At 42.0% G+C, this 27,487-nt stretch overlaps 2 protein-coding genes across 5 annotated transcripts in view; one reads left to right on the top strand and one right to left on the bottom strand.

The window, feature by feature from the left end:
- The window catches only part of shc1 (SHC (Src homology 2 domain containing) transforming protein 1), an 11,147-nt gene extending 5,940 nt beyond the window's left edge, over positions 1 to 5,207 (bottom strand). Inside the window, 6 exon segments of the mRNA XM_020607174.1 lie at positions 1 to 5; positions 340 to 397; positions 1,404 to 1,523; positions 2,464 to 2,527; positions 3,019 to 3,089; positions 3,585 to 5,207. The exon segment at positions 1 to 5 is cut by the window's left edge and continues 43 nt beyond it. Of these exon segments, the coding sequence (XP_020462830.1) occupies positions 1 to 5; positions 340 to 397; positions 1,404 to 1,523; positions 2,464 to 2,527; positions 3,019 to 3,089; positions 3,585 to 4,178 (912 nt within the window). The 5' untranslated portion in view covers positions 4,179 to 5,207.
- Positions 5,208 to 16,491: 11,284 nt separating this feature from the next.
- flad1 (flavin adenine dinucleotide synthetase 1) lies at positions 16,492 to 24,296 on the top strand. Of its 4 annotated transcripts, none has more exons than XM_020607259.1 (11): positions 16,494 to 16,835; positions 17,639 to 17,761; positions 17,985 to 18,153; positions 18,604 to 18,981; positions 19,124 to 19,237; positions 19,332 to 19,599; positions 19,951 to 20,098; positions 20,452 to 20,550; positions 20,773 to 20,962; positions 22,641 to 22,714; positions 22,799 to 24,296. In XM_020607259.1, the coding sequence occupies exons 2-11, from the start codon at positions 17,754 to 17,756 to the stop codon at positions 22,932 to 22,934; spliced, it is 1,584 nt and encodes a 527-aa protein (XP_020462915.1). In that variant the 5' UTR covers positions 16,494 to 16,835; positions 17,639 to 17,753; the 3' UTR covers positions 22,935 to 24,296. The 4 variants fall into 4 exon arrangements, with proteins under 4 accessions (XP_020462917.1, XP_020462915.1, XP_020462914.1 ...); XM_020607258.1 differs by having other exon boundaries at positions 16,494 to 16,811; XM_020607260.1 differs by lacking the exon at positions 16,494 to 16,835 and adding an exon at positions 17,232 to 17,546.
- The last annotated feature ends 3,191 nt before the right edge of the window (positions 24,297 to 27,487 follow it).

Here is a 27,487-nt window from a genome sequence, read left to right on the forward strand (position 1 = left end):
TTAGGGCAGGAGGGGAGCCGGACAAATCAATAGAAGAAAACATAAAGGGTAAGTTTAAGACAGAAAGGCTGAGAAAAAAAGGAAGAGATAAAGCAAGGCAGCACTTTGTAAGTCATAACAGAAGTTAAAAACACACACTGAGCTGGAAGACACAACAAGAAGCAATGCGATCAAGCCTGGAAGAGAAGGCCTGCAAACCCTTGAGGCAGCAATGAAGTGAGTGGTATTTATAGGAACAGACAATGACAGAGGACAGGAAGTAGGGATATGCAGGCTGAAAAACAATGGGAGAAGTCCAGAGAGAGATTTGAACTGAGAGGGGGGGAAGATTTAGGTGACTCACTGGGTCTCCACCAGAGGCAAAGGAGATGGACTGCATGTGATGATTGGCGATTATCTGTGGAGAAAAAGAAAGAAAGAGAGAGGAGAGAGAGAGAAAGAAAGGAGAGCAGTTGGGTGACATGAGGTATGTGGGAAGTGAGATGAAAGCATGTGGATGGAAAGACAAATGTAGAATCATTACAGAGAAAAGTGCTTTTTCCTCCACTGAACACCATCAGCTGTAGCAGAGATAAAAACTAAGTAGGGACAATGGATGGAACACCTTTTTAATAGTCTGCAACAACCGCCCATGTCGGATCAATAACAGCATCAAAACCTGCTAATGCTCTCTGTACACTGTGTGGTCTATATCCGAGGCTTCATTTGTGAATGGATACGTGTGCATGGAAAGTTTCTTTGTACTACGTGTTAAAATGTATGCACTGCACTACTGAATACCAAACAAACAAACAACATTCATTAGCTATTAACTCATTATCGTTCTAAGAAGAGGATGCAGGGATGAAGACGAGATAAGAGAAATTTGTGCGTCATCCAGAGCAAATGAGGCAAACAACATGGAGAAACTGAATTTATCTGGGCATCCCCTGAATATCACAAAAGGTCAAAACATACAAACACTATTGTGATCATAAAGCACTAAAGCAACACAGTGAGTTAGAATGTGATTATAGAGATATTTTCTTAAATACTTCGATTCAATTCAATTTATTATGTCATTTAAGTCAAAAATTTACATTTACACCAAAATGGGGATAATAAATATCATAAATAATAAAACACTAAAGTTGATCTTATAAACATTTAAGTGTAAAACCCTTAAACCACATGAAACCCTAAAGCAGAGAGAGATCCTCTGCTTTAGTAAACTGCACAAGCTCAGTGCACTCAGGATACAAACATACTATACCTCTGGCACAAAATAGCTCTAACAAAGACATGCACATCTGACTAACAGTGACGTTTCTGGCTACTGGGGACAAATCTACCAAATAACAAAATAGCTTCTGAGAAAAATACACGTAACAGTGGTTTCAAGAGGAAGCTGGTACCAGTCTAACCTGCTTGCAGTCGGAGGCCAGCAGATTGAGGCTGCTGGTCGAAATGGTGAGGCTGATTGTCATACCAGCAAACTGCAGGTTACTCTTCCCCAGGATGGATATCAGACAGCGAGAGGTAGGCTACAAAGGAGAGGAGTGCAGTCCACAAGTAATAAACAAACAAGGTGCAGAAACAAAAAACAGGGCCTTTTTTTTTTTTTACTTCAATATGGTGTGATGTTCAAAGGACTGCTCCGTCTGTGCGTGAGCCTGTGGGTGCATGTGTGTGGGGGAGTTGAGAGAACAGCTGCAATTGTAAAAGTGATCCTGTTTCCAAGACAAACTATGTAGTAGACAGGACATGTCATGAACTGCAGGCTGGACCACTATTGTGCCAAGCTGTTTAGCCTAGTCTGCCTCCTGTTCTCATGGCTTTCTTGCATATTTGGAGTCAAATGTGAGAACAGCAACATCTAGACAGAATGCATATGCTCAGCCACATTAACCTCAGTCCAGCCAAATCCAAAAGACTGAACCGGTTTAATCTATTCTAAAGTGTACCCTACAACTATTTTGTCTGGTGTGCTGCACAGCCCGACATTCCATGGTCAAACCCTGCTATGGTAGCCACCTGTTTTATAGACTGTTTGGGTGGATGTTTTTGGTTTTAAAGGAATACTGTGCAGAGACACACATAGTCTTTAAACAGCAGACTGGTGGCTGTGTCTGCTAATCTGTAGTGCTTCTCTGGCCTAACACTGGCTCCAGACAAGCTACTACTCCATCTCTCCAGCCTCCCTTGTGACAAGAGGGAAGGAAAAGAGAGACCAGAGAGTCATTGGTAATTACCTACAAGCAGCCCACTAACCGCAGAAGTGTACAATCTGCCCTAATCAAGATCTGTGTGTGCATGTGTGTGTGTGTGAGGGAGAGTGTGTGACTGAATGCCCAACTGACCACAGAGTGGACAATCAAGCTAAACCCAGCTCTTATCCAGAAAACCCTTCCCACTGCCACCCACTTAAGCCACATAAATAAATAATGCCCTGTATGGGTATGTGCTAGCATGCGTGGTGTGTACCTTTCTCCTGCGCTGGGCTCCTTTGGCTCCGGGTACTGCCTCACACACCACTGAGATGGCCTCCCTGGAACATTGAAAACATGCAAATGTACCAACAGCATGTCATTAACCATCACACCTTCCCAGACTCACAGTTATGCACATTAAATAAGATCTGGCAGTGGGTGATCGAATTTATCACCACTGGCAACCGTGATTGTCTTTGCCACGTGGAGACAAACATCACTAAGGAAACCAGAAGGAAACCACCAGAATTCCAGCAGAGTCTAATTTAGGGTCTGACAGAGCTGCAGGCGACACATACACATGCACATGACCAGATTCAATCAGACACAAAGAGAAAGAAACAGGCAAGCAAGCAAAAGAAAGCACAAGTGGAATGGAAAGCAAACAAGAGGACACATTTATGAGAAGTGAGTCATTTGTTTAAGTGTCTATGGCCAACATTTCTCTAAACCTAACCGCACTTTAACCATGTTGCCCCCACACACACAAACAAGGGCATAAATGAGAGAAATGGCAAGCCAGCAGTTGGTGTGCAGTGTGCGATCTCACCTGGTGACCTGAGTTCTGGTGTTGAAGTCCAACGCTCGCATCGACTGTAGCACCTCCACACACCCCATGTACTGCACAGAAAACAGGAAGGGAACACGTTACTGTTAAGACATTTCCTATAACATAGTCCCATTGGACATGTGGAGCATAGTAAAGGCAACAGAGGAAGAACACAGTGGCAAGAAGGTCAAAGAAAAGTGTATGTACAGTCACAAGACAAGGAACGGCACTGTTTGCAATTTCCTGGTTTTCTGCATAAATTGATCATGAAATGTGATCTAATCACAATATCGACAAATACAATATTTCTACGCTGATAAAGCATAAACAGTCATAATCTGTCATGTATTTATTGAACACACCCATTAAACATAAAAGTGATGCATTTTATCAGCATAGAAATACTTTGTTTCTTGATATTTAAGACTTTGATGAAGATCAGATCACATTTCATGACCAATTTATGCAGAAAACCAGGAAACTGGAAATAGTATCATTGCTTTTTCTTGTGACTGTAAAGAAAGATGTGTTATTACAAGTTAGGGGAGAATAAGCCAGTCACTTACCCGTACAGTGTAGGAAACACCGGTGGTGCTAACCACATTGTCGGAGTGTAGCCAGCCACGGCTGGGCTTGTTGACGAAGGAGCCATGGCGCGTCCACTCATCCCCTCCCAGCTGTCCTCCTTCCACCCGTGCCCTCCTGGACACCCCTCCCAGCCGGTTCATGTCCTGCAGAGGAGGTCGGGGAGGGGGAGAAGGAGCAGTTAGAGGGGGAAGTGGGTGATGAAGTGGAGGAGAGGAGCTAGAGTTGCTCCTGTCATCACCAGAGGACTCAACAGGTGCCTGAGGCTGCTGCAGCCTGCTTGAGGCCTTGAGTCCTGGGAGAAGGGTTGCAGAGACACCCAGACGGAGGGATCCCATCCTTGGAAAGAAGGAGCAGAGGGTGGTGGGGCTGTTCTCAGCTGGACGGGGAGAAGAGGGGGGCAAGATGGGAGTGAGAGACGAGGAGGAGAGAGAAGAAGGTAAACCTGGGGAGGGAGTGAGCGGGGTGGCCGGACTAGAAGGAGGGAATGATGATGGATTGGAATTTGTTTCATCAGTTGAGCTCAGCGATTCACTCCGAAAGTGGGTGTACTTGGTTTTCGGGACAAGCTCCATAATGAATCTGCAGTGTCAGTTTTTATATCCGTGCAAGTCCACACAGGCTCTAGTGATTCAATCAAAGTCTCTTTGTCTCAGTATTAAAAGTTTCTCCCTAAAAGGGGACACAGCCATCTGTCTGTCTCACTCAGTATAAGAGCTGCATCCATCTGCCTGGTTCTCTGTCCTTCACTCATTACCGAGGAGCCAAAACCAAACTGCTTTAAAAACAGCTTTATCCACAATGCACGCAGAATAAGAAAAGGCGCAGAGGAGAAGCAAGCTGTCCCAGTTAATGGCAAAATGCAGATCATGTTGTAACCGGTTCACTTTAAATCTGCTTCAGTGTTCATTGTGTTCCCAGGGACTGCTCATGGCATGGTCTTAGCTCTCCACAGAGTGTTCAGCTTGGTGTTTTTGCCATAATGTAAAACAATATCTGTGAGTATCTTGTCTCAACTTAACAGCTGCACAGTGAGGGCGTTATCCAGCTGTTGCCAGCACCATGGAAAATCAACACATGTGATTGTCTCTCAACAGCCCCCCCCCCGACATGTGTTACTGCTCTGAGGGGTGCACACTTGTACGTGATGTGTTTACGGCTATGAGGCCGTATAAACCTTCCCTGCCCACAGTGCCTCGTAGATTATCTGTGTATGTGTGTGTTGGCGTGCGCACATGTAAGCATGTGTGAAGCAGCTCCCCTTGGCAGCTCTTTCCAGCTTGACATGGGCCCATAAAAATCCTATTAGCAGCCAAAGAAGGGGCTCGCAAGGGGGCTGTGCACACTCACACGGCAGAAACACACATTACACTGCTGCAGTTGGTCGATACCACAGCAAGCACCTGCAGAACTGGTAAAGAAGAGACAGGAGGCTTAGTGGTGTATGGCTAGTCTCCAACTCCTGGTAGAAGCACAGGTTCTACAACACCTGGTTTTCACCGTATTCTCAAACCTTCCATCAGGTTCCTGTTTTACTCTCTCTCTCTCTTCCTCCAAACAGTTTCATGTCCTCTCTGAATGGCCCTTACTCTCTCTCTCCCTGCGTCTCCTTCCTCCTCTTCTCTCCTTTTCCAGATTACTTCTGGCACAGCCTCCTCCTCTTCCTGGAAACCCTCCCTCTTCCTCCACACAATGTACTCCGCCAACCTCTGTCTCTCCAACGCCTCTGCCCTCTCCCGCGCCACCACTTCCTCTCTCCTCTTCCAGATGATCTCTCGTTCCCCCTCGCCCCCTCCCTCGTCTGCTCGCCCGTTCTCCAGGCTGTCTTGTTTAACAGTCCCCCTGTCTAATATACTGTAAATGGTGAGCCCCGTCTTTGTGCCTCTATAATTTTAAGATTAAAGATTGCTAGAGACCAGGCATGGTTACCTATTTAGACACCAGTAGAAAACAAAGGAAAAAAGTTAGTACTTAAGACTGGGCTGGCAGAGATGGGCCCGTTCCTGACTGAAGTTCCTGATATGGCTAAAACAAGTGAGGCTGCCTTTGTTCAAGTGTGTTCCCTAAAAGTGGCCACCTCGGTTAGGATTTATTATTTATATGGCTGGAGCACCATTAGATAGTGTTCATTGGAGTCTGTGATGTGGTCTGTGTCTGGTAAAGTGACGTACACTGGAGGAGCACGGTGGTGATGTAACACTGGAGAATGTAGGTCATTGGCTGATGACGACTACCAGTGGGCATGCTGTGATGATAATGAGACCTGATTGGTCTGGTCTGAACTCCCAACCCAGGGTTCCCTGAATGGTGCTGGAGGCTCAGAGCTGAATGAGAACTTGCTCACCCAGCTAGAAATGCTCAATTAACACCGCACTCTGTTGCTAAGCTGCACAACTGCTCCCATGTATTGTTATGTTATTACTGCCTAGTTCAAATAATAAGCCCAGATTATTGTGAGTTACCTGAGAGAAGTATTGACACAGCCTCATATGCTATGAACAAGACAAGTGCTAGCTTCTGGAGCCATTTCCTTCCTTATCTAAGGCAGGACTTAAAGTAGCAGGTTAGCTCTTAACTCTGCCACAAAACAGTGTACACACACACACCATGTAACATATCATTCAACATAGTCCAACCTAGAAGGCAAACAACAGTCTGTTTACATTAACAGTCTCTTGCAACTCAAAGTCCCACATACAAAACTGTCTGGAGCAGACTGACCTCAGTAGGAGGCAAGACTACACCTACAGTCCTGCTGTGAGCTGGCTGGCCTACACCTCAGTGTTGTTGAGGAACTAGTCATATTTACAATCTGCTGACCTTTAGTCCCTCAATGCAGAGCAACATTTACACACACCTTGCCTAAGCCACTTATACTAGGTTGGAAACTTGGCACCAATAATTCAGCAATGCCAAGCAGAAACACAGATTCTTCCACACACTGACATTTCAGAACTTAACTGTGTCTCAAGTACAGCACGCCAGCTTGCAGTGGGTGCTGGATGCATGGTAAAGGAACAGTCGCCTACACCAGTCTAGCACCGCAGAGGGATTGTCTAGCAATTCTAGCTAGTCATCCATCTGGTCTTGGCCAAAAAGCACCATGGAGGATCCAGTCGCACTTACGCACTGCCAGACAGGCTGGGATGATGAAGTATGGCTGGAAAAGTCAACAAAGGCATCCCATATCTGGACAACAAAGAGCATGTGGAACAAACAGAACTATTTGTAACACCCCTAATAAAACCAGAAATTAGTCAAGAGAGAGGATTAGCACTTAAAAAGGCAAAAGATCCAACATAAAGAGACTTGTTAACACTAGACTGGAGCATCCAGGTGTGCTCTCACACACACAGGCGCTGAAATGTTCTGTGAGCAGAGTTAATTCTCACCCTTCCTGAGGATGATTTAGTGCACAGAACACAGTGTAGGTCAGGTGACTGCAGAGGAGATGACACTCTACAAGAGGAGAAATCCTGAGTCACCTACACACAGACAGTAAGGGGAACAGACTGTCACAGGCATAGCGCACCTAATGATCAGTGATTTGTGGCCTCATGGTGGAACAGCTGCACAGAGTGATGCACAAGTGAAAACAGTACAATAATCTAATTGATCCAGACATTCCTAATAATGGCACATCAGTCTGATTGATGAAGATGGTCGTTTCCCCTGATAAAGGTGAGATCAGGACAAACAAGTCTAGGTTGCTTCACACAAGACAAACACACACAGAATGGGGAAGGGGAAACAGGGAACCTGAAACAACCCTGATTTTCGGAGACTGCTGAGCTCCGTGTAGACAAAGACCGTCTACTAAAGAAATAAAAAAAAAATCTTTTTAAGAATAAAACTGCACACAAACACCGACTAACTGGGTCTACTGCATCTTAGCTACTAAATATACGCAAATAACTAATGGAACAGCACCAGTTAGAAAAGATAAGAAAAATAACTTTACATCTTATTCTGTCTGCAGCTGCTGCCCATTGCTATGACAACAGACATTAAAAAAAGATGCCTACAGAGTATATGTATACTGAAAAGTCCCAACAACGGCAAAATTGTTCAAACAAAGCAATACCTGCTTTGTCAAAGCACACAACAACAATTAGTTTCTGCATAAAAGGCTGGAAATGTGTGTTTTTTTATCCAAATAGAAGAGAACCTAGAGACTCCTAGTAAGATCAATAGGTTTCAGGAAATGATCTAAGTTTGAGTGTTGTCGCGCCAACCATAAAAGCCAATCAATGTTGACATCCCATGTCGGCTGCATGCACTGACTCCAGCTAGGTCATGTAAAACTGCATGTCTGGTATTATTTCAAAGAAGAATACTCGCTTCCCCCAAATAGTATAAACAACAATGTTAACCTTTTACTTCTAAAAGACAACACATTTAGAAAAGTTGCATAAAAAAACCTGAATATTCTGTGTAGCAGCTAACAAAGATAATTGTAGAGTAGATCCAATGCTCGCAGAGAATAAAAAAAATCTGAAGTCACAGAGAGTCTGTATTTACACAAAAGAAAAATGCAGTTCAAATTGGTCTGCGTCTAATCAATTACCCTAAGAGTTCTTTCTTTTTTTTTAATGAATGGCAAAACAGAAACAGTTCCTTTTTTGGTTTAAAAGGCATACAGTTGATAATCCGTAGTGATTCCTCTAAAGCCCCAGACTGTCCAGTCATTCATCCTATCTTTCCTCTTTCGGGTTCTCCATCCGTCCACTCCCTGAAAAACGTGGTTCTCCTCTGACCTGCTCTTCCGCTCGATTAATTCACAAAGTCACTACCGGCAGCTCCTCTCCTCCGTTTGGCTTCCTCCGCTTCCCTTCTCTCCTCTGTCTCTCTCTCTTTCAGCAGATGGTGAAATGGCAGTGTTGCCAGGATGGACAATGGCACTCCTTCACTGTGCTCCTCTTCTCCCCTCACGTCTGTGTCTCATTCCCACTTTCCTTCCACCTCTGTCTGTTAGAGGGACGAGCATGCCGTCTGTCCTCCTCTCCTCCCAGTCTGGGTGGGTGACGCTGCCTCCCATTTTCTCTATTACTCTCTCTCTCTCTCTCGTACACACACACACACAAACACACACGTACTGCCGACTGCTGCCTCTGCCCTCCCCATCTCCTTTTTCCCCCATCCTACCTCTTTCCTGTTTCCTCCCCTTCCCCCCCATCTCCTATCTGCAGCCCCAGTCATTTAGCAGAGCACATGTGTATGCACAGAAAGACGCTGCACTTAAGCACGTTAATGCACACACTCCAAGGGGAGATGTAGACGGGCAGGAATGGAGGGAGAGGGAGAAGGGGGTGCAGGGGGTAGATACAAGTGTCTGTGTGTGCATATGTTGGGAGGAAGGGCTGTCCATGTTGGCTATTCAAGGCTCCTCCCTTATTCATGTTTGGTAACCTGAGAAACAGAGTGAAAGAGGGAGGATGGAGACATATGGGAAGAGGGTTTACCTTCCCTCTCTGTGCTGCACAGTGTGACATGAGATCACTGTACATAACCTTGATGAATGGGGACAAATGTACAACAAAAAAGAAAGAAAACAACTGACATTGACATAATAAATATTCTCTATTTCCTATTACTATGACTAGAGCACTCCAGGCGAAAGGACAGGCAAACACAGTAACATCTGAGTGATTCAGTAGAGGGAGACAGAAAGCAGAAAGATCCCACAGATTGGTCCAAACATCCAAGCGTATCTGATGAGAAGGCAGCGTAGCGGAAAGCAGAGGAAACAACCCACAGAGTGGCACAGGAACCCAGCAGAGCGCATGACAATGAGTCCTCAAATGACACCCTGACAAAAAATCCCTGCAGTACTGTGTTTGACCACTACACCATCATCATGTAGGTGACCGAGTAGGTGCACTCAAGGATGTGAAGGATCAAAATCAGAGAACCGCAGAGAACTTGAGTGTCATTCAAGAAAATATCCATCACTGTGGAGTGCAGTGATATGATGGGTGAAGACAGGCCCCCCCTCCACCCATAGCCTGCACCATGCCTGTCACTAGTGAAACATGACACACTGTGGCTTGGGGTTGATACAAAGATAATCTCTTTTCTTTAAGCCTTTATATATTTTAGTAAGTGAATAATTTTTATCATAAAGACTAGGAATCACACCCACTTGCTGGATTTTAGGCACACCATGCAATCTCATACATCAGTCCTGCAATCCTACCTTCTATCTTCATATTATTTTAGGCTTTTGAACATTATGCAACACAATTCACAAGTGCCATAAACTACAGCCTCCAAAACAACCATAAAGCTGCATCACCACCTCATTAAAACTGCCTCAGCAAAACTGAACATTACAGTATATCCTTTGAGAAGATAGGATTTATAGGTGGACTTTTATTAGACATCATTAGTTTAAGCTACAGTAGGCAGATCTAATCAAGTGGCAACTGAGTGCAATTAGCAGTAACTCACTAAAACCACCATAAATCTACATACACAAGGCTGCATAATTACTCATACATGATTACACACTGTGACTTTACAGTAGTTCTCAGTTTCAAACTAGCTACTGTGAAGGAAACATTCCTGTTTACCTGTACTAAAATGAACAACCCTCAATGAGTGTGAAATAAAAAGAATTGAGATAGATATGTCCTTTGCATTTTTATTTCTTGCAGGAAACAGGAGCGGTCTACAACAGCACTCAGAGAGGTTCGTTAGAGAGGCTCAAAGAACAGAGGCTAAAGTAAAGATGAACTCATTCTGATGCATACTAAGTTACAGTTTAATGCATGAAGAGTAAAACTGAAAATTGCTATCACACTACACAGACTTATTTGTGACACTCAGGAGGAGGGAGTGGATCTTTCAAGGACAGGTTACAACTACATCTTGTTGCTGTGCAGAAAAGCTGAAAGTAAAGTAAAGATGAACTCATTCTGATGCATACTAAGTTACAGTTTAATGCATGAAGAGTAAAACTGAAAATTGCTATCACACTACACAGACTTATTTGTTTTAGACTTCTGCAGGGGAAACCTTTTAAATGATACAAGATGCCAAATTTACAGTATGGCTGCAACAATATAATGTATCATTCTGTAATGTGCATTATAAGACTGCTTTGTTGAAAATCTGTTGAATAATGATCATGTTTTCTGCTACATAGAAACCCATCTAAATGGGGGATGTGGAGAGCTCTATTTTTTCAATTCAAAGTTTCAATTACATTTTAATAAAGTTGAATTATAATGCAATGAGAATCTAAATGTAAGCCACATTTGAAAATGCATCAACCTGAATCTTGTGAATTATTACACCCCTACTAAAAACTGTGGTTACATTCAACATACAATTTAGAGAATTTCTTCTCTACTCCTGCAGGACTAAATGTATAATTCATTAACTACAAGACCAATTTTTAACCTACCCACTACAGTCTACCATTTAAGAAGCAAGCCTTTGCCACAGTGTGTTTTCGATTAGCTGGTTATATCACGTGAATGTCTTACCATATATTCCATTGGGCAACACAGGCTGCCTGTGAGTCTGTAGCCCTAAAAACACCAAAGTGCACATCAGCAGAAGATACACACATACAAACGCAAAACTCAAGGAGCCAATTACATTGCAGCAATGCAGCCTTCACAGCTACTTGACTCCCAGCATGCTTTGCTCCCAGGGTCAGCTGTGGAGAGGCTCATGGGACCTCCTTGTTATAAAACAGCCCAGCTGATCAAGCACACAGCAACACAACATTGACATGAAACTGAGATGGAGTGAAATTAAATGGGAGAAAGTAACAAAGAAAGAAATAGGAAGAGTGATGGAAGAAAGGAAATAATCCATTGTGCATGTTGAAACACACTGTGGAATGAAAGGAATTAACTGAAAGGACCACATGTGTGAGATGTTTGTGTCTCAGCTTGCCCAGTGTGAATTCATCAGTTGGAACAAAGAGAGATGGACAGAAACAGAGATCTGATGTACACACTGCTGTCTGCTCTTGTACTCCAAGTCTATGTGTGCGTGTGACTTGACCCACCTCATTCACCCCCCTATATACCCTAGACCAAAATATGAGTGCACATGCATGAGTAAACAGGCCTAGTCACTGAGCTTTTCCCTGCTGGACTACTGCCAGTTTGAAACACCGTCTAACATCAGTTCACATTATGGAGACAAGAAAGACAATGATGAGGATGATGAGTGCAGAGGGAATAGTGGGAGGGAGCGTACCTTCCAAGGGACAGCCTCTCTGATTGGAAGATGTGTGCAAACACACACGTACAGACATACAGACATCAAGTTTTCAAAAATTACTGGTGAGAGTGAACATTAGATTATAGCCAGGCATTCAGGAGGTGGCCCTTCTGCTGGTTTCATAGCTTACCACGCACACTGCAAACATGTGAGCAGGCTATTTTGGGTTGTGCCAACCCCCCTCTACCACCCCTTCTGTACACACTCCCACATCTCTATCTCCTGCCATCATTCTCTTCCTGCTGCCACTCTCGGCCTCTTTCCACATACAACTGCCCACTTGCAATAATAACATATTTACTATAGACAGTGTTACTTCTTCATTTAAGTTCTCAGACAAACTTCACTTTTTGATTAACATATTAAATGTAAAAAGTTGCCCTGCTTTGTCGTATTCTCTAACCAGATGTATTAAATCATACGCTGCCTTTTTCATATTACGTTGCTGTATGACTTCGTGTTAAATTGTTACAAGCTGCTTGTTTAGTTAAATTTAATAAAAAAAAAACTCTCCATCTCACCAGCTGTTAATTCTTTCAGTGTCTTGATATTAACTTGACCTTAAGTGACCTTTTATGGCAGAGGAATGACTTCAATCTCTAACACATTACCTAGCCTGGAGAAGGGTGGAGGAGCTGTGATCTGCAAAAATAGGTGACTTTTAAAATTGCAATATCAGCTTTTTTCATAAAAAGAGACCGACCACGATAAAGACATAGAGCCATTTCACATTGCACAGCAGACCCATGCTGGTACTGTATACTGCATACCACTGGCACCATTGCACTGCAACTTCTGCTTTTTCTAAATGTCACCTAAGCTGTACGCAGTTATGAGGTTTACCATCACACAGCTTAAGACATAACTCAACCTGTGGTTTACATAGAGTACTAAACTCAGAGCATGCTGTGCTTGACCAAGCAGCACAGGAGGAAACGCATCTGAGACTTGGCCCCATTGTGTTGAGGTAGAGATGGACACCCACATGCTATGACTTCGGAAACAAACTCCTACAGTTCGTTTCTAGACAAACACACACAAAGACAAACATACCCACATATAGCTCTCGCATAGAGTGCACACACCAAACACAGACAAACACATCCTGACATGGACAAACAAACAAAAATGCATTACATCCTGTCGACAGTCTTGACGTGTTTACAGCACCTTACTACATCACATCTGTGTTTTAGCAAATATCAGAACGTTCAAGTATCTCATAACCTAATCAAAGCTAATATCAGCACTAACATTCACTTCTAACAAAAATCAAAGCATGTTTTTGCAGTGGCTGTGTGTATGTAGGTGAGTGTAGGGCTATGTGCACAAGTGCACACACCTGTCAGAGTGAAGCTGTGACAATCACAAGTGTCATGCTGTGCCGTCAATCAGGACTAAAGCTTTTACTGGTGGTTGATACAGTTTGAGCAGAATTGGACAGATCCAATTTTAATCAAGTGGATGTTGGATTGTGTCAATGGTGTGATAGAGAGGCCGAGATGCTCCTCTTTGACTGACAGATTGTGCCTCGGGCTATCCTTCTGATTGTGTTGTTATTGTCCTTGTGTGTGTGTGTGTAGGTGCACATGTGTCTTGTTTGTCTGGCTCCTGACATGAATCTACTATTTTTCAGATCACTTGTTGACCGGACCTTCTCCTCCCCTCCATTTTATCAGCTGAGATAACTTCCACCATATAATATCATGTCAGGGGCTGCTGGTCTGAGCAGTGTGGCTGACCCTGATAAGAAGCAGCGAGCCTGGCGCTTTCAGTCGCCTCAATCACCCCACATACCCTGGAATCGGTTTCAATCAGAGTCTGTCCTTCACTCGCTCATCTTGAACTTTAACTCTGTCACAGTGACCGTGTTTCAACACATCTGAGGTGTGTTTGGCTGATCGGTTTCCATGGATACAAAAGTAATGATGACGCATAACTGTAAGTGTATGGTCTGATTGTAAACAGATTTATATGTGTGTGTGCACTGATAACCTCAATGGCTTATCTCAGTGATAATTAGACTATCAGCAGACGTCAGGGCTACAACTTATGATTATTTTCATTATTGACTAATCTGATAATTGTCTTTTCAATTTATTATTTTATGTTTCAAATGTATAGTGAAAAGTCCATCAGGACTTTATCACAGGTAGCTCAAGTGACTTGTTTTGTTTGGCCAACAATCCAAGATATTCAGTTTAATAGCATATAACAAATAGAAAAGCAGAAAACACTGAAGATGGAAGTGAACTAGCAAATGTTTGGGATTTTATATGAAAAACATCTCAAACAGTTGACCGATTTTCAAAATAGCTGTCTATAAGCCTTCTGCTTCATCGATTAATTGGCTGATTAATCGTTTAAGAATATCTGTATCTAATAAATAACCACACGGCTTAAGTGTCCTATTCACTGTTCATTGACGGAACAAGCCTAGGCTTGGGGCTCCTCATCTGACTTCCCATCGGAGCCTATTTTAAGCTAAATACAACACTTTTACACAGCTCAGTTCTACGTTGTTGCTCAACTGGCAGCTACTGGGGCGTAAGGCTTAAATACCAAAAGCTAGAAAACTCGTCTGACAACAGGAGGCCCAACACAAGTTAAACATTTAACTAATATGTGCACAACCCAGGGTAATCATGAACATTTTTACAGTATCCCGACAGGCTACACCACTGTGCCGTTTTCGTATAACACAGCTTTACAACTGCACACAGGCAGAACAATGCTTCTCAACAGGAACCATAAATATAGTAAGTTAACCGCTTCCTTAAACTTGTGCTATGTACAATAACTGCTGTACTGTGAACACGCAGCTGGCAGACAGTCTAAACCATGCCCCCCAAAAAGTGTGGTCAACTTTAACGACCAACTTACCAGCGCTTCCCTTTCCCTCGAGTTGCCCCTCCTGGCCACCAAGCCGCAAAAAATTCAGCTTAATTTCATCTAACAGGACAAATAGTCGATGGTTTTGCCCGCCAGGCGACTCGCGGTTTTGATTAACTTCATATGAGATTAGTCTAAACTTCTTTCCTCTCCCTTTCCTTCCCTTCCTCCTCCCCCTATCTCTCCCCTCCACGGTCACAACAGAAACCACTTCCGCGAACAAATGGCAACGTCATCTGGCCGCGGAGTGTGTGCGTGTGTGTGTGTGTGTGTTGCGCCGATTTTGCACCTGGCCCATAGCGCTCAGATTGCGCAAAAGCAGAAATTCCGGATAGCCAAATGCATCAACGCGTAATTTACCTGAAATAAACACAACATGCGAACAACTGAGTTTTGATTTCCTCTCATAGTTTCCACAACACCACAATGTATTTTTCCAAAAAAAAAATCACTTCTGTAACAGCATCACATTAGTATCTACTTCACTGTAATTTTATCTGCTCTAGGAGGCCTATTCATTTAATGCTGTTATTGGGTGTATGCAGGGACAATGGACCCCTGAGCACAGACGTGTAAATACCTTTCACCTCTTTCAGCATCAGTGTCTCCTTGAGGTCCTTTGTTGTGGCTTTGTTTTGTGCCTCTTTGTGATTGTTCTGCATATTTGCAGTTACTGTTGTCTATATGGTTGTCATCTCTTTGTGGGTGTTTTGCATCCCTTTGTAGTAGTTTTGATTCTCTTTGTAGTTATTTCGCATCTCTGTGGCAGTTATGAGTCACATTGTCACTTGGAAGTTACTTTGCATCCTTTTGTGACAGTTTTACACATATTTGATTGACTTTACAACAAGAAATGCAAGTTAGTCACTACAGAGGCTACGGACCAGGGGCCCCTTGACCACATAGGTCTATTCAGTAACCCATCAATGGATGTGTAGTAAATTTCATTTTATTATGATGTTATTACTATAGAAAGGAACATATTTGTAGTACTTTGCCATACAGTCTGTTTCAGACCGTATGGCTTACTTGTGACAGTTAGTCTCTTCAAATCCCCCAGTATTTATCAGGTTTTTTCTTTTTCTGGCACAAAAGAATATTCATTCATTTTCTACCGCTGAATCCCTGAACGGGGTCACGGGTGGGGCCGGAGCCAATCCCGGCCGGCAATCGGGCGAAGGCGGGGTACACCCTGGACAGGTCGCCAATCCATCGCAGGGCTGCACAAAAGAATAAATCAAATCAAATCAAATCAAATCAAAGGGCATCCATATTATTATTATTGCAGACCTATGTGCAATACTTAATACAAATCTTATATTAACGTTAAGCACCATGAAAATATTACCTGTACTTAATGTTCTAACAGTTGAATATTACATGATTGTATGAAGAGACTGTTTTCTTTATTGATTTCTTAATTTCATTTTAATGCCACCCTCAGAACTTCAATTACTTTTTATTCTATACTTGTAATGTATCTTAAAATATCAAGCCAATCCTGTGAATGACAAGCCAGTCACCTTCCAGTCAATGCTCCAGTCTAGTTCATCCATTTGCAGAGCAATGCATGCCACACGGAAGACTACTGACTGTCTGTTGCAGACATACCATGCGCCACCCACAGGGCAGGAGAGTAATATCGACAGTCCTTTGGTATCATGCACTTGACTCCTCCAGCCAGCAGAGGCATACATGTTACACTTCTCTTTTTTGATTCAGACTGAAGAAGAAGTGGTTCCTCTATCCGAGTATAGATACTGCAATGTGGCCACCCGCAAACCGAGGAGTTGCCTCTATTATTCCCGTAGCTAACACTTATCGTATTTACTTTGGCGAAACATAATATAATGCTAAGGAGTGACGCCGTTTAGTGTAGCACAATCACCGTGTTTTAGTTACTTCCGTGTGTATCTAAAGTCGGATCTCCGTCCTACTCTCATTAACTTGATTGGCTGTCGCTCATGTCGACAAAGCCCTTCTTATTTGTGATTGGGCTGAGAATGTCACGTGTCTTGAGTACCGCGTAGTCACTAATATTAGGCTTGCATAGCGAGGACATAAACGATCCAGGAGTAAGTTACTTTGGTTTTAATGAGGTTGGTTGTCAAATTGTAAAGACAGTATTATTGAGTGTTTCTTCACATTATATGGATTGGTGAGACTGTATTATGTCAGTGTAGGCTACTCGAATGCTAACGTACGGCTTACTTGTTGACAGTGATCCCGTGATTCGTTAAACTAGCGATGAGACCTGCTACAATTAGCAAATGATTTTATTTCGTCACGTAGATGAACTTAGTGTTACGCAATTCAAAATGTGTAGACAAGTGTAGAATATCTTATATCAATATTTTGCACACAATCTGAAGGTTAAGGTTGAATAGCACATTAACAGGATAAGTCCCAGTGGGTTGTAGGATAAACGTCCCGCACAGTCTGTAAGTTACTTTAGTTACGTCTTCCAGTTGCCAAACCCGATTGGTAATTGTATATTTAAGTATTCCTTATTTTCTGTGTCCACCTGCTTTCTGTTCTTTAAATATCGTGATGAATGTTATGCACCGATGTCTTAGGCTACAATTCCAGCGAATATGTCGTCACACACCAGTCAACATGTTGTACCATTATTTATCAGTACTTTAACGATATCATGTGGGTTTCGTTTCATAACTGCATTCAGTATGTGGCCACTGCTCTTCAGATTTACTGTTGACAGTACTAGAGCTGCACGGAGTAGGTAGTTAATGGATTAGTCAATTAGCAAAAGAATAATCTGCAACAACTTTGAAGACCGATACATTGTTTTGGTCAGTTCTTAACATTTGATATTTCCAGGTTCTCACATGTGTTGATTTTCCTTTTGTTGCATTGTAAATCAGTCATTTTTTTTCTTTTTCAGACCTGCTCCTTCAGGTATCTCTTCAAAGATATTTCCTGACTAGAAACAATTTATGAAGTAGAAGAGGACCTGAGCTTTTAATGAAATATTTTGGGAAACTCCACATGGATTCTTCATGCTGATGTAAGATTAAAAACAATGTTTTACTTATACTGTTTGGGGCAATGTGTCATTTTAAAAGCAGCAAAAATAATAAAGATAACTATGCTAATGAGTTTTTACTGAGAGATTTTTTTTTAACTTTGCTTTTACATTACACAACACACTCAACTAAACATAGATTTAAGAACAATAAATGAATGCAGAAGGTGTAACTGTTTAATGAATATTTTTCTCTGTTTCCCAGCTTTGCTTTTCCCAAGCTGAGTAGAGCAGTGGTACGTGCGAGGACACTGGCGGCTCATCTCAGCTACGCAGCCATGTCCACATATTACGAGTGCTCCAATTCGTCTTCTGCTGCCAGTAGGGATGCTCCCACTGCAGCCATTCTCATCATTGGAGATGAGATACTCAAGGTGATTTAGTGCTGATACATACATACTTGTGGTTTGTATTATTTTAAGAAGTTGTGATTGGCAGTATCCCACAGAGAATCCTTGAAAGTTTGTGGGTTTGAGAAAATCAAAACAAATCTGTGCACTTCAAAGTATGATTTTACCAATACATATATTCTAACAGCCTAGGATCTACATTTCAAATCCTGAGAAAAGCACTGTGATTTGATGTGGCAACAGTGCTCAGTTTTAAAATGACAGGTTTTCCATTATTTCTTGATTTGAGTTCATCATGATTTAAACATGAAGCCTTTGATTTTGTGTCATGTCTACCCCCCCACTAAAATATTCTCATTGAATTTTATCAAGCAAAGCCTTGGAGCCATTGTTAAGTCCTTGAATGTGATGTCCAAGTGAGGATGGGACCACTGGATTAAAACTAACAGTGTCTCCTCGTCCCCCGTCTTCCAGGGCCACACAGTGGACACCAACAGTGCCTTTCTGACGCGAGCGCTAAGGAGGCTTGGAGTGTCTGTGCAACGCATAACAGTCATTCCAGATATACAGGAGGTTATAGCCAAAGAGGTGGCCCTCCTTTCACCAAAGTATACACATCTCATCACCTCAGGGGGCATAGGCCCTACTCATGATGATGTCACATTTGAAAGCATTGCCATGGCATTCCAAGAGGAGTTGTATCCCCATCCTGAGCTTATCCGGCTGGTTGAAAAGTTCTTTGGGCAGGTGGACAAAAACTCTGCCGCTATGAAGCAGGCCATGGTGCCTCGCTCAGCCAAACTCAACTATGGAACTGACCCTCAGACAGGACAGCCGCATCCCTATCCACTGGTGAGTGAGCTCGGGACCGTTGGATATTACTGTAGCTTAGGATGCATTCATATTGCATAGTGAAGTGACCTAAATCAGAATCATTTAACTTTGTGGCTCATATATTCTTATGCTATATGTTGTGTTTGTCCTCTGTTTGCAGGTCAGTGTACATAACGTGTATGTCTTTCCTGGGATCCCGTCTAATATGGAGAGGGCCTTCAATGGACTGGAGCATCTCTTTGCTAGTTCAGGGACCACTTTTCACACTCATGAGGTAACACATAAACCAAACCTGTCATTTACGAAATATCACTCTGAATACTGTGTTTTCATAGGACAAGCAAGCTAACCAAAGATCACTGTACTAGGTGTTTGTGGATGCAGATGAAACAGAGATCGCACCTGTGCTGACCAAACTGCAGGCTGGTTGGGGTCGGAAGGTGGCTCTAGGCTCCTACCCTGACTGGCTGAGTAACTATAACAAAGTCAGGCTGGTCCTGGATTCAGACAGTCAAGTGGATGTGGACAAAGCCCAGGCACAGCTGCTGGATGAGCTGCCCAAGGGCAGCGTGGTGCCCTTGGTCACTGACCCGGTGTCCATCGCCACTGCTGAGGTGTACGCCCTGGCCGACAGTGGTGAGTGGGTGACTGGGTGCAGAGGAAGATGGGAGATGATAGTTAAACTCTGTCAAGCTAATATAAAGTGAATATTGCAGTGAACTCTCACACTTTACACAGGCATTGGGGCCAATAAAGGAAGCAAAGAGATTAAAGTAATTATAGCTGTAAAATCATAGTGGATTATAAAAATAATACAATATAACTGGCAAGGGAGTGAACAGAAAGTAAAATTACACAGCAATAACTAATATAAGACAAAGGATCAGCAGATATTTCTACTCTGAATTACATAATTTATATGACATAACAAAATTTAACTGTTTTCCATGTATAAAGTTCTCTCACTGTGGATTTAATTTCCCACAGGCACAGCGTTGGGTGACAAAGTAAAGTCTGCTCTGAAAACAATAGAGACGGCACTGGATCAGTATCCGACAGAGGAAATCTGCATTGGCTTTAATGGGGGAAAAGACTGCACTGCTCTGCTTCATCTCTACTATGCTGCGCTGAAGCGGTAACAGGGAAGGGGAGACGAGACATTTAGAAAATTTAGGGGTAGAAATGATTTAATCAGGACAAAACAAATGGCCTAAGGTGGGAGAATAAAGGGAGATTCAAATTCAGACATAATGATACCATTTCAGCACAGTGGGGTGTAACAGTAAGAAGTAAGTGAAGAAGAAAATGAGGTGGAGAGCAGCAACTAGACTGAGACAAACCTTGGACAAGACAGACTACTTTTTAGATGTTTCTTGACTTGTACTGGACAGATAATGGGAGACACAGAGAATAGGTACTTATGTAATTTGTTTCTGTCATAGTTATTTAACCTTTTTTCCATCTGTTTCTCACTTCTGCCACTCTCAGCCGGTATCCAGATGGTAAAGACAAGGTAAAAGCCCTGTATATCCGTATTGTCTCTCCATTCCTGGAAATTGAGAGATTTATCCAGGACACAAAAAAAAGGCAAGTTGTCAACTAAATTACTTTTGGTTTTGAAAATCCATATTTGCACACTTTCACCATTTATCCAAGCTGAATCTTAATTAATAAATACATTTCACTGATTTACTTTGTCACTGCCAGGTAGTTTGTTACCAGTTCAGGTGGTTGTATTGTCAGAAAGTGGCTTAATCCTCCCGTTGTTGCATCACAGCAGGTCATTATTTGGCAACATGTCTTCCGTAGATATGGCCTGGAGCTGTTCTCTGTGGAGGGCAGTATTCGACAGGCACTGAATGAGGTGCAGGAGAGGAGGCCAGAGCTGAGAGCGGTCCTGATGGGGACCAGGAGCAGTGACCCCTACTCACGCACACTCACACCCATGTGTGCCACTGACACCGGGTGGCCAGACTACATGAGAGTCAACCCTTTACTAGTGAGACTCCCACGAATAACACATACTGCCGTGATGTAGGATCACCCACTTGGTGTAACAGCTAGTTCTAAGTCAAAAGTAACCAAAACACCAGTTAAACTTTTGGACATATGAGGCTTACGTCACCTGTTTGTTTGTTTATTTATTTATTTTTTAAATATTAGCCTGAATTCATTATAGATACAAAAACAAAGCAGTCATTCAGGTTCCTCACATTTTTTAAACCTACAGTGTTTATACTGCTGCAGGAGAAACTGCTTTTTGACTGGTAATACAAATGTGTTTTCACTGCTCGAGCCAAGCAATTTTCCCTTGTTACACTTAATGTTATTTGTCATCTTGACTGAGGTTTCAAAGTGTAGATCTATAGGGTGTAAACAAAATATCACAACACCTGCACAGTTTAATGCAGCTCAGCCCTGCAGTAAAAATACATTTGTGATGCTTTAAATGATATTTTGTACCTAAAACATTGTCCATCTCATACCTATCAGTGACGTGCGGTCAGGGGAGGATAAAGAATAGCAGAATTTCCGTATGTCCCGTTCAAATACATGGAGGAGATGCGCGATGAGGCAGCACTTTGCTGTGCCTCTCGGTGGATCGTGTAATCCTCACAAACTGTATGCGATGCAAATAGTGTGTCGCTGTCCCTCTATATATCGCAAATAAAATGCTTTCAAACACTCTGATTATATGTTCTGCCTTGCCATAATCTGGATAATGTATAAAATGTAGTTCTGTAACGTGTTTAGGCTCGCAGATTAACCATAAAACCCAGTTAAAAAGTTATTCGGTGAGGCAAACAGTACGCCTGCCTCAAGGCAGAGGGCGCTAGTGAGCCCACAGATTCTTGCGCTACCTACAATCTTCTTCGTGCTTGTTTATATTTCCTTTACAATCCGCCTTATCAAAATGGAAGATTACATTTCCAAGCTGAGAAAATTCGCAAATCTGGACTTTCAATCAAAACATTTTTGACAGTCTGGACATTTTTGTCCAGAAGGATCTTTTTTATTGAAAACATTTGTTTTAATATTGGATTCGAACGGTAAAAGGGTTTGTAATACATACCAGCTGACAAATGGATTTCGTGTACAAGTAAAGGTAAGACCATAAACTTTTATTATTTCTAGTTAGAAATAAGCTCAATTGGAATAAACTTTAACCTCAAATTAAATATGCGTCACGTTTGTGTGAAGAATGCTGATATGAGATATAAAACATAACGCATTGTCTGTTAACAGACAATGTGTATTTGTAAATCTGACTGTAAAAGAGTCGGTGCCTCACCAGCTATCAACCTCACCGCACGTCACTGATACCAATGGTACCTCTGTACAATATAATGCAATAGAAACTGGTCTCAGAAAGCACAATAAGACGTATTCTCAGCATATATGAAACATTAAAACCTCTACATATTAGAGGTTATTGCAGGTTTGTTGTGCTGAAGTGCATATTTCTAGTTAGCAACCTCTAATATTGTCACTCATCTGCTTAGTCTGAGTGACCTCTGTTCCAGACATGATTCCATCTCCACAGAGATGAGTTATCCTGAGCTAATCTGTTCCAGACATGATTCTATGTCAGAGGACTCCACAGAGATGAGTTATCCTGAGCTAATCACGAGTCAATCACAAACCAGTTAAATTTGATGTCTTCCAATGCTCTGCAGGACTGGACATATCATGACATCTGGTCATTCTTGAGGACGCTGTATGTGCCCTACTGTATTCTTTATGATAAAGGGTAAGAACACATCTATTCCCTCTTCATGCATTTCATGTTTACATTGCAGAATGTTCTGACTTAAACGTCTCTTTCAACGTGCAGGTACACTTCCCTGGGCAGTATGGACAACACTTGTCAAAACCCGGCCCTGCGGATGGTGGATGAGAGAGGGGTGACACGATACAAGCCGGCCTACCTCCTGGAGAATGAAGAAGAGGAGCGAAACTCTCGTGCCTGATGTAGCCTCACTTCTTTCTGTGTCACCTTCTGCTGATGCAGATCTCAGATCTGCACCTGCACACATGTAGAAAACTTAACATGTACTGTTTTTGTTCACCTTGTGAGTAGTTCCAAAAGACTCAACATGTCTATTTGTAGAATGAGACGGTGAAGGGTGTCCGTATGTGTGCTACTGGTGGTCACGGTACTTTTGAGTCTAAAGTAGTGGCTCGCTGCTATTGAATAAAACATCGGTCTGTGTCATCTTTTTCTCTTGTCATGTTCCTATTTTAAGAGGAGTCTGGCATACAAATTGTGACTCCGTTCTGCTGGGCTTTCAGTTCTTGATTTATCTTAACCGTGGATCTATTAGTCATTTTTCTAAACCCAGTCAGAACATTCTGCCCAGAAATAGAGCCTCTATCAAAATGTATTAGTAAACTATGGAGGGGTTTTCTGTTAAGGTGAGAAAATCAGGTTTTAGGAACCCAGTGTGGAGCAGCATGGGCAGACCGGTGAAGGTCAACCACCAGGCTCATACTGACTCATCTGTTTCGTACTGAATATCCATAATTGCGGACTCCAACGCGTTAACCCAGCGTCTCCTTGGCCCGTTTTCACCAGGACACCTCCACATGCTGTAGTTCAGTTTGTGCACCTCACGGGCGCGTTGTTCTCACGTTTTCCATTTAGCACCAGTGATTACAATAAATTACCTTCTCTGTTTCCAGACATCATTGAATCAAGGCTCATCGATCCGCTCTCTCTCGCTCGCTCCACGCCTTGAGATTAGTGCGCGCCCGCGCAGCGAGGGTCGATACCGGCCGATTTAATAAAGCGCGTCGCTTACGAGGCCACCGCGGGGCTGCACACGCTGATACACCAGCAATTACCACCTCCAGCCCGGCCTCCCCCTAAAACCTATAACTTCACGGCTTACTTGATTTATTAATAATAAAAAAGAGGCAATGAACAAAGGCTTCATGATCACGACAGCTATGTAATGGTGTGTTTTTGGGATGAATGCACCGGGGCATTGTCTTGGATTGTGTGGGAAAAACCAATACTGCAGGCTAACAGCATGTCTGAGTTATGCTCCCTCATGTACATAAACTATGGCAGTTTTTAGTGGACGTTTTAAATAGTTTTAAATGAATAAACTCAGGCAATTTTGTTCAGTTTCTTTTAGTTTTTTTAAGGAGGTTTAACTTTATTTTCAAGTGTCTGTAGTGTTGAAATGTTAATATACCCACCTGCAGCATGTTTTGCTGGTCTTTTTCCCTGTCACTGCAGTAAATCAGGTTGTACCTTTACTCCAGTCCTGCACATCCTTGTACTTTCCTTGGTTATTTTATATTATACATCTATCCCACTACCTACATTTTCAGAGGGATAGCCCTTTATGACAATTGTTACATTTCAATTAAATAAATACAATAAACTCATAAGCACATTTGAAATACACTGTTAAAGATTAAACCAGTGTTTCTGAACCTTTTTTGGCTTGAGACTAACAAAAAGCAGTGGGGTGGCTTGTCATGTTTTAAATGAGTTGTTAGCAGTTTCCCCAAACTTCTCAAACGGTTTCATTTAAATAATTGAGCCCCAAAGAGAGAAAACCATACAACATTTTTCAGTAATAAAGTTTAAAAAAAGAAAGAAAACAGATTTGGGTAGCAGAACTTTTGTTCTGCCCTACCTTATTAATCATCTCAGGACTGCCCAGATTTATCTTGTGACATTTGGAGGGTGCTTGGCCCCTATTGAGAACCACCAGACCTATATATAGAGTAGTAATAAGTAGCTCCAACTTGACAAGCTATAATAAAATGCTGCTTATTCTTTGATGCACGAGTATTACCAATCTAATATTGTGGTTTTATAGTAATATACCAGTCACAAGGACCATTTTTATGCCTAACAAGCACTTTTACTTTTTTATTCTTGACCTTAAGGTTTTGAATACTTGTAGTGAAGTATTTTTAGAGTTGTACTGATATTTTATTTAAACAAACACTCTGATTACTTCCTCCACCACTGCATTTGCTGTCAGGGACACTAAATAATTTTGACATTCGTTTGAACCCTCTCTAAGGTTCAAACATAAGTCCTTTTCGTTCTGTATTAGACAGTTTCATCTTCATGCGTGGTCACGCCATCATTCTCATCAGCCTGTTTCATCTTTCATGTCTGTTTTGGCTTCATTTACTCACCACAGAACTTCTGTCACTGTATTTCCCATTTTGTTCAGTTCTTCTTATGAATCTTAAATTGATGTTTTGATTTTGACCTGCAGGTTTAAGTTTTGGGGAGGATAGTGTGGACTAAAATACTTTTGTTTGTCAACTCCATATTTACGAATATCTTTTTTTTTTTCATTTCACACTTTTTACTTTTGAAACTGGGTTTGTTTGAAATCTACAAAACGTCCAGCAAAACATTCACCCAAATCTGATACAGCAACTTTTGTGTCATGTGAGACAAAGTGGAACAAGCAGGAATAAAAAGTGGTGATTTTTTTCCTGTGCATATTAAGACATAATTGTTTCTCTAAAGACAGATTTTGGGTCATATAATGGAAGTATGATCAGAGCAGTCACTTAAGGTGATGTGAGGATAAGAAGGTATGGGGTGATCAGAGTTACCTCCTGTGTATTAGGCCCATAATTCCTTGCTGTTCTTTTAGTACACTCCAGCATTTCTCTCCAACTCTCGCAGTTGGTACTCTTGGTTATAACAGAATCTACTGAGCTAATGGTGTGTGTGATATGAACTCAGCATGACTTAAGATCACACTTGACATGACTTTGTACAAAAACATGTGATATAGGAGTGAGCTATCTATTTCAGTTGCACAGATGTGAGCCTGCCTTGGTGACTGTGATGCTTTTCTCTAAAGGAATAATTTGCTAATCCAATTTGTCAATAGTTCCTGCAGTGTAAAACGAGACTTGAGACTTGCAATTCAGGCGATGTTCTAGGAGGGATGGTTACCACAGAGGATGAATAGACACTCCTTTGTCAGAAAGCATCAGGAGAAAAGGAAGACCTTTGAGTCTATGCAAATTACCAACCCATCTGCATGTAGAGCCAACCAACCAGAACACGGGAAATAGGATGTTCAGTATCAAAGTGTCACACATTAAAAGTGGACAGAAGTAATAGAGAACGAAAGCAAAAGGAGGAAGAGGGAGGGAGACTGAGGAAGGATGCTGCTTTGCCTGCTGCCACGCAAAGGGTGACTGACTTTACTTGTATGTGTATGGTTTGAGTGTGTTCAAATAAAAGCCAGTCTCGTAATCCTAAGTTTGTCACAGCTCACAGTCCAGTATGCAGAACCAAGACCCCCCGCTTGGAGCTGTACACACGGGATGCATTCAGAAATGCCTTTCACACAGCAGGCTCACTTTAATGTAAGGGGTCACGGCCTATGAAGCTTTTACCAGCATGTGTGCAGAAAAACTGAGCTCAATTCAACTTGACTAGAACTCATTTGCATCCTACAGTCATAACATAAACATGGTGTTAAAAAGCTGAAGGATGGTTAAAACTATTTTTATAAATTAGGACTGAATTTTATACATAGAGAAAGCTTTTCCATGACTTTTCTGAGACCAATGTGGTGTACAAATCCAGGTAAAATATAAGAATTAAGCAGGAAAATAATAGTTGTTTATGTTTATTCATCTTGTTAATCTTTTCAGTATCAAAAGTTAGTATTTGCAATTTCTTCCCCAAGGGTTGCTCTCATGTACTGTACGAATGATACGTGTATTAATATCCTACTCTTTCAAGAGGTTGGCATGTTAGCTGATTTAGCTGTCGACAAGTGTTCTTCTTTGAGCTAAGCTGCTAATTTGTGATTTATTTTCCTTCTTTGTCATAATCTGGTCCATCCACATTTATCACTATTTGCATGACACACTGGAAGCGCTTGCTTTGTGAACCTACAGCAGAAATAATTACACTGTTATTGGCTACCTGACGTGTGTTAAGGATGTGAAAAAGTGTACAATATCAGCAGACCCGGTTAGTTTAGACTTTATTTAGAACAAACAAACTCTGCTTACACCCAAAGATCCATGACTATTATTCAGATCCTGAACATTAAATAGCACACCAATTCATCAAGGCTACAAAATTATTCAATGATAATCCTCAGAGACTTTCACAGCCCCAAGTCTAACACACAAAAAAACCCACTGCGCAACACGTGAAACCTGGTTAGGAGCCATGTGTTTTACAAAAGTCTTATTAGAAATGATGTAGTAAATCATCACACTTATACAGTACAGTGAATCTGTAATTTTGGGAAGTTTTAGGCTACCTTGTTAAATCTCATAGCAATCCTGAAATACTCAATTATTCAATAATTACACTAATTCAGCTTTAAAGCATTAGGATTAGTGCACCTGTGCACTGACTGTGCAAACCTCAGTTATGTTACTATAGACAAAATTAACCTCTCCATTATACAAGGCAATATTTTCTATAATTTTGGTTTAGTTCTGAATATACAGTATGTCAGACAAAGTGTGCTATAGCTACTTTCTGGCTCCAAGGGCCTTTGAA

Source organism: Monopterus albus, unplaced genomic scaffold, assembly GCF_001952655.1.
Source record: "Monopterus albus unplaced genomic scaffold, M_albus_1.0 scaffold84.1, whole genome shotgun sequence".
NCBI classification, from domain to species: domain Eukaryota; kingdom Metazoa; phylum Chordata; class Actinopteri; order Synbranchiformes; family Synbranchidae; genus Monopterus; species Monopterus albus.

Bases quoted from the DNA above. Each gene is read 5' to 3' on its own strand.
- flad1 (XM_020607259.1), top strand. The intron at 20,099-20,451 runs GTAACAGGGAAG...TGCCACTCTCAG, and splicing joins TACTATGCTGCGCTGAAGCG to CCGGTATCCAGATGGTAAAG. The intron at 20,551-20,772 runs GCAAGTTGTCAA...TGTCTTCCGTAG, and splicing joins ATCCAGGACACAAAAAAAAG to ATATGGCCTGGAGCTGTTCT.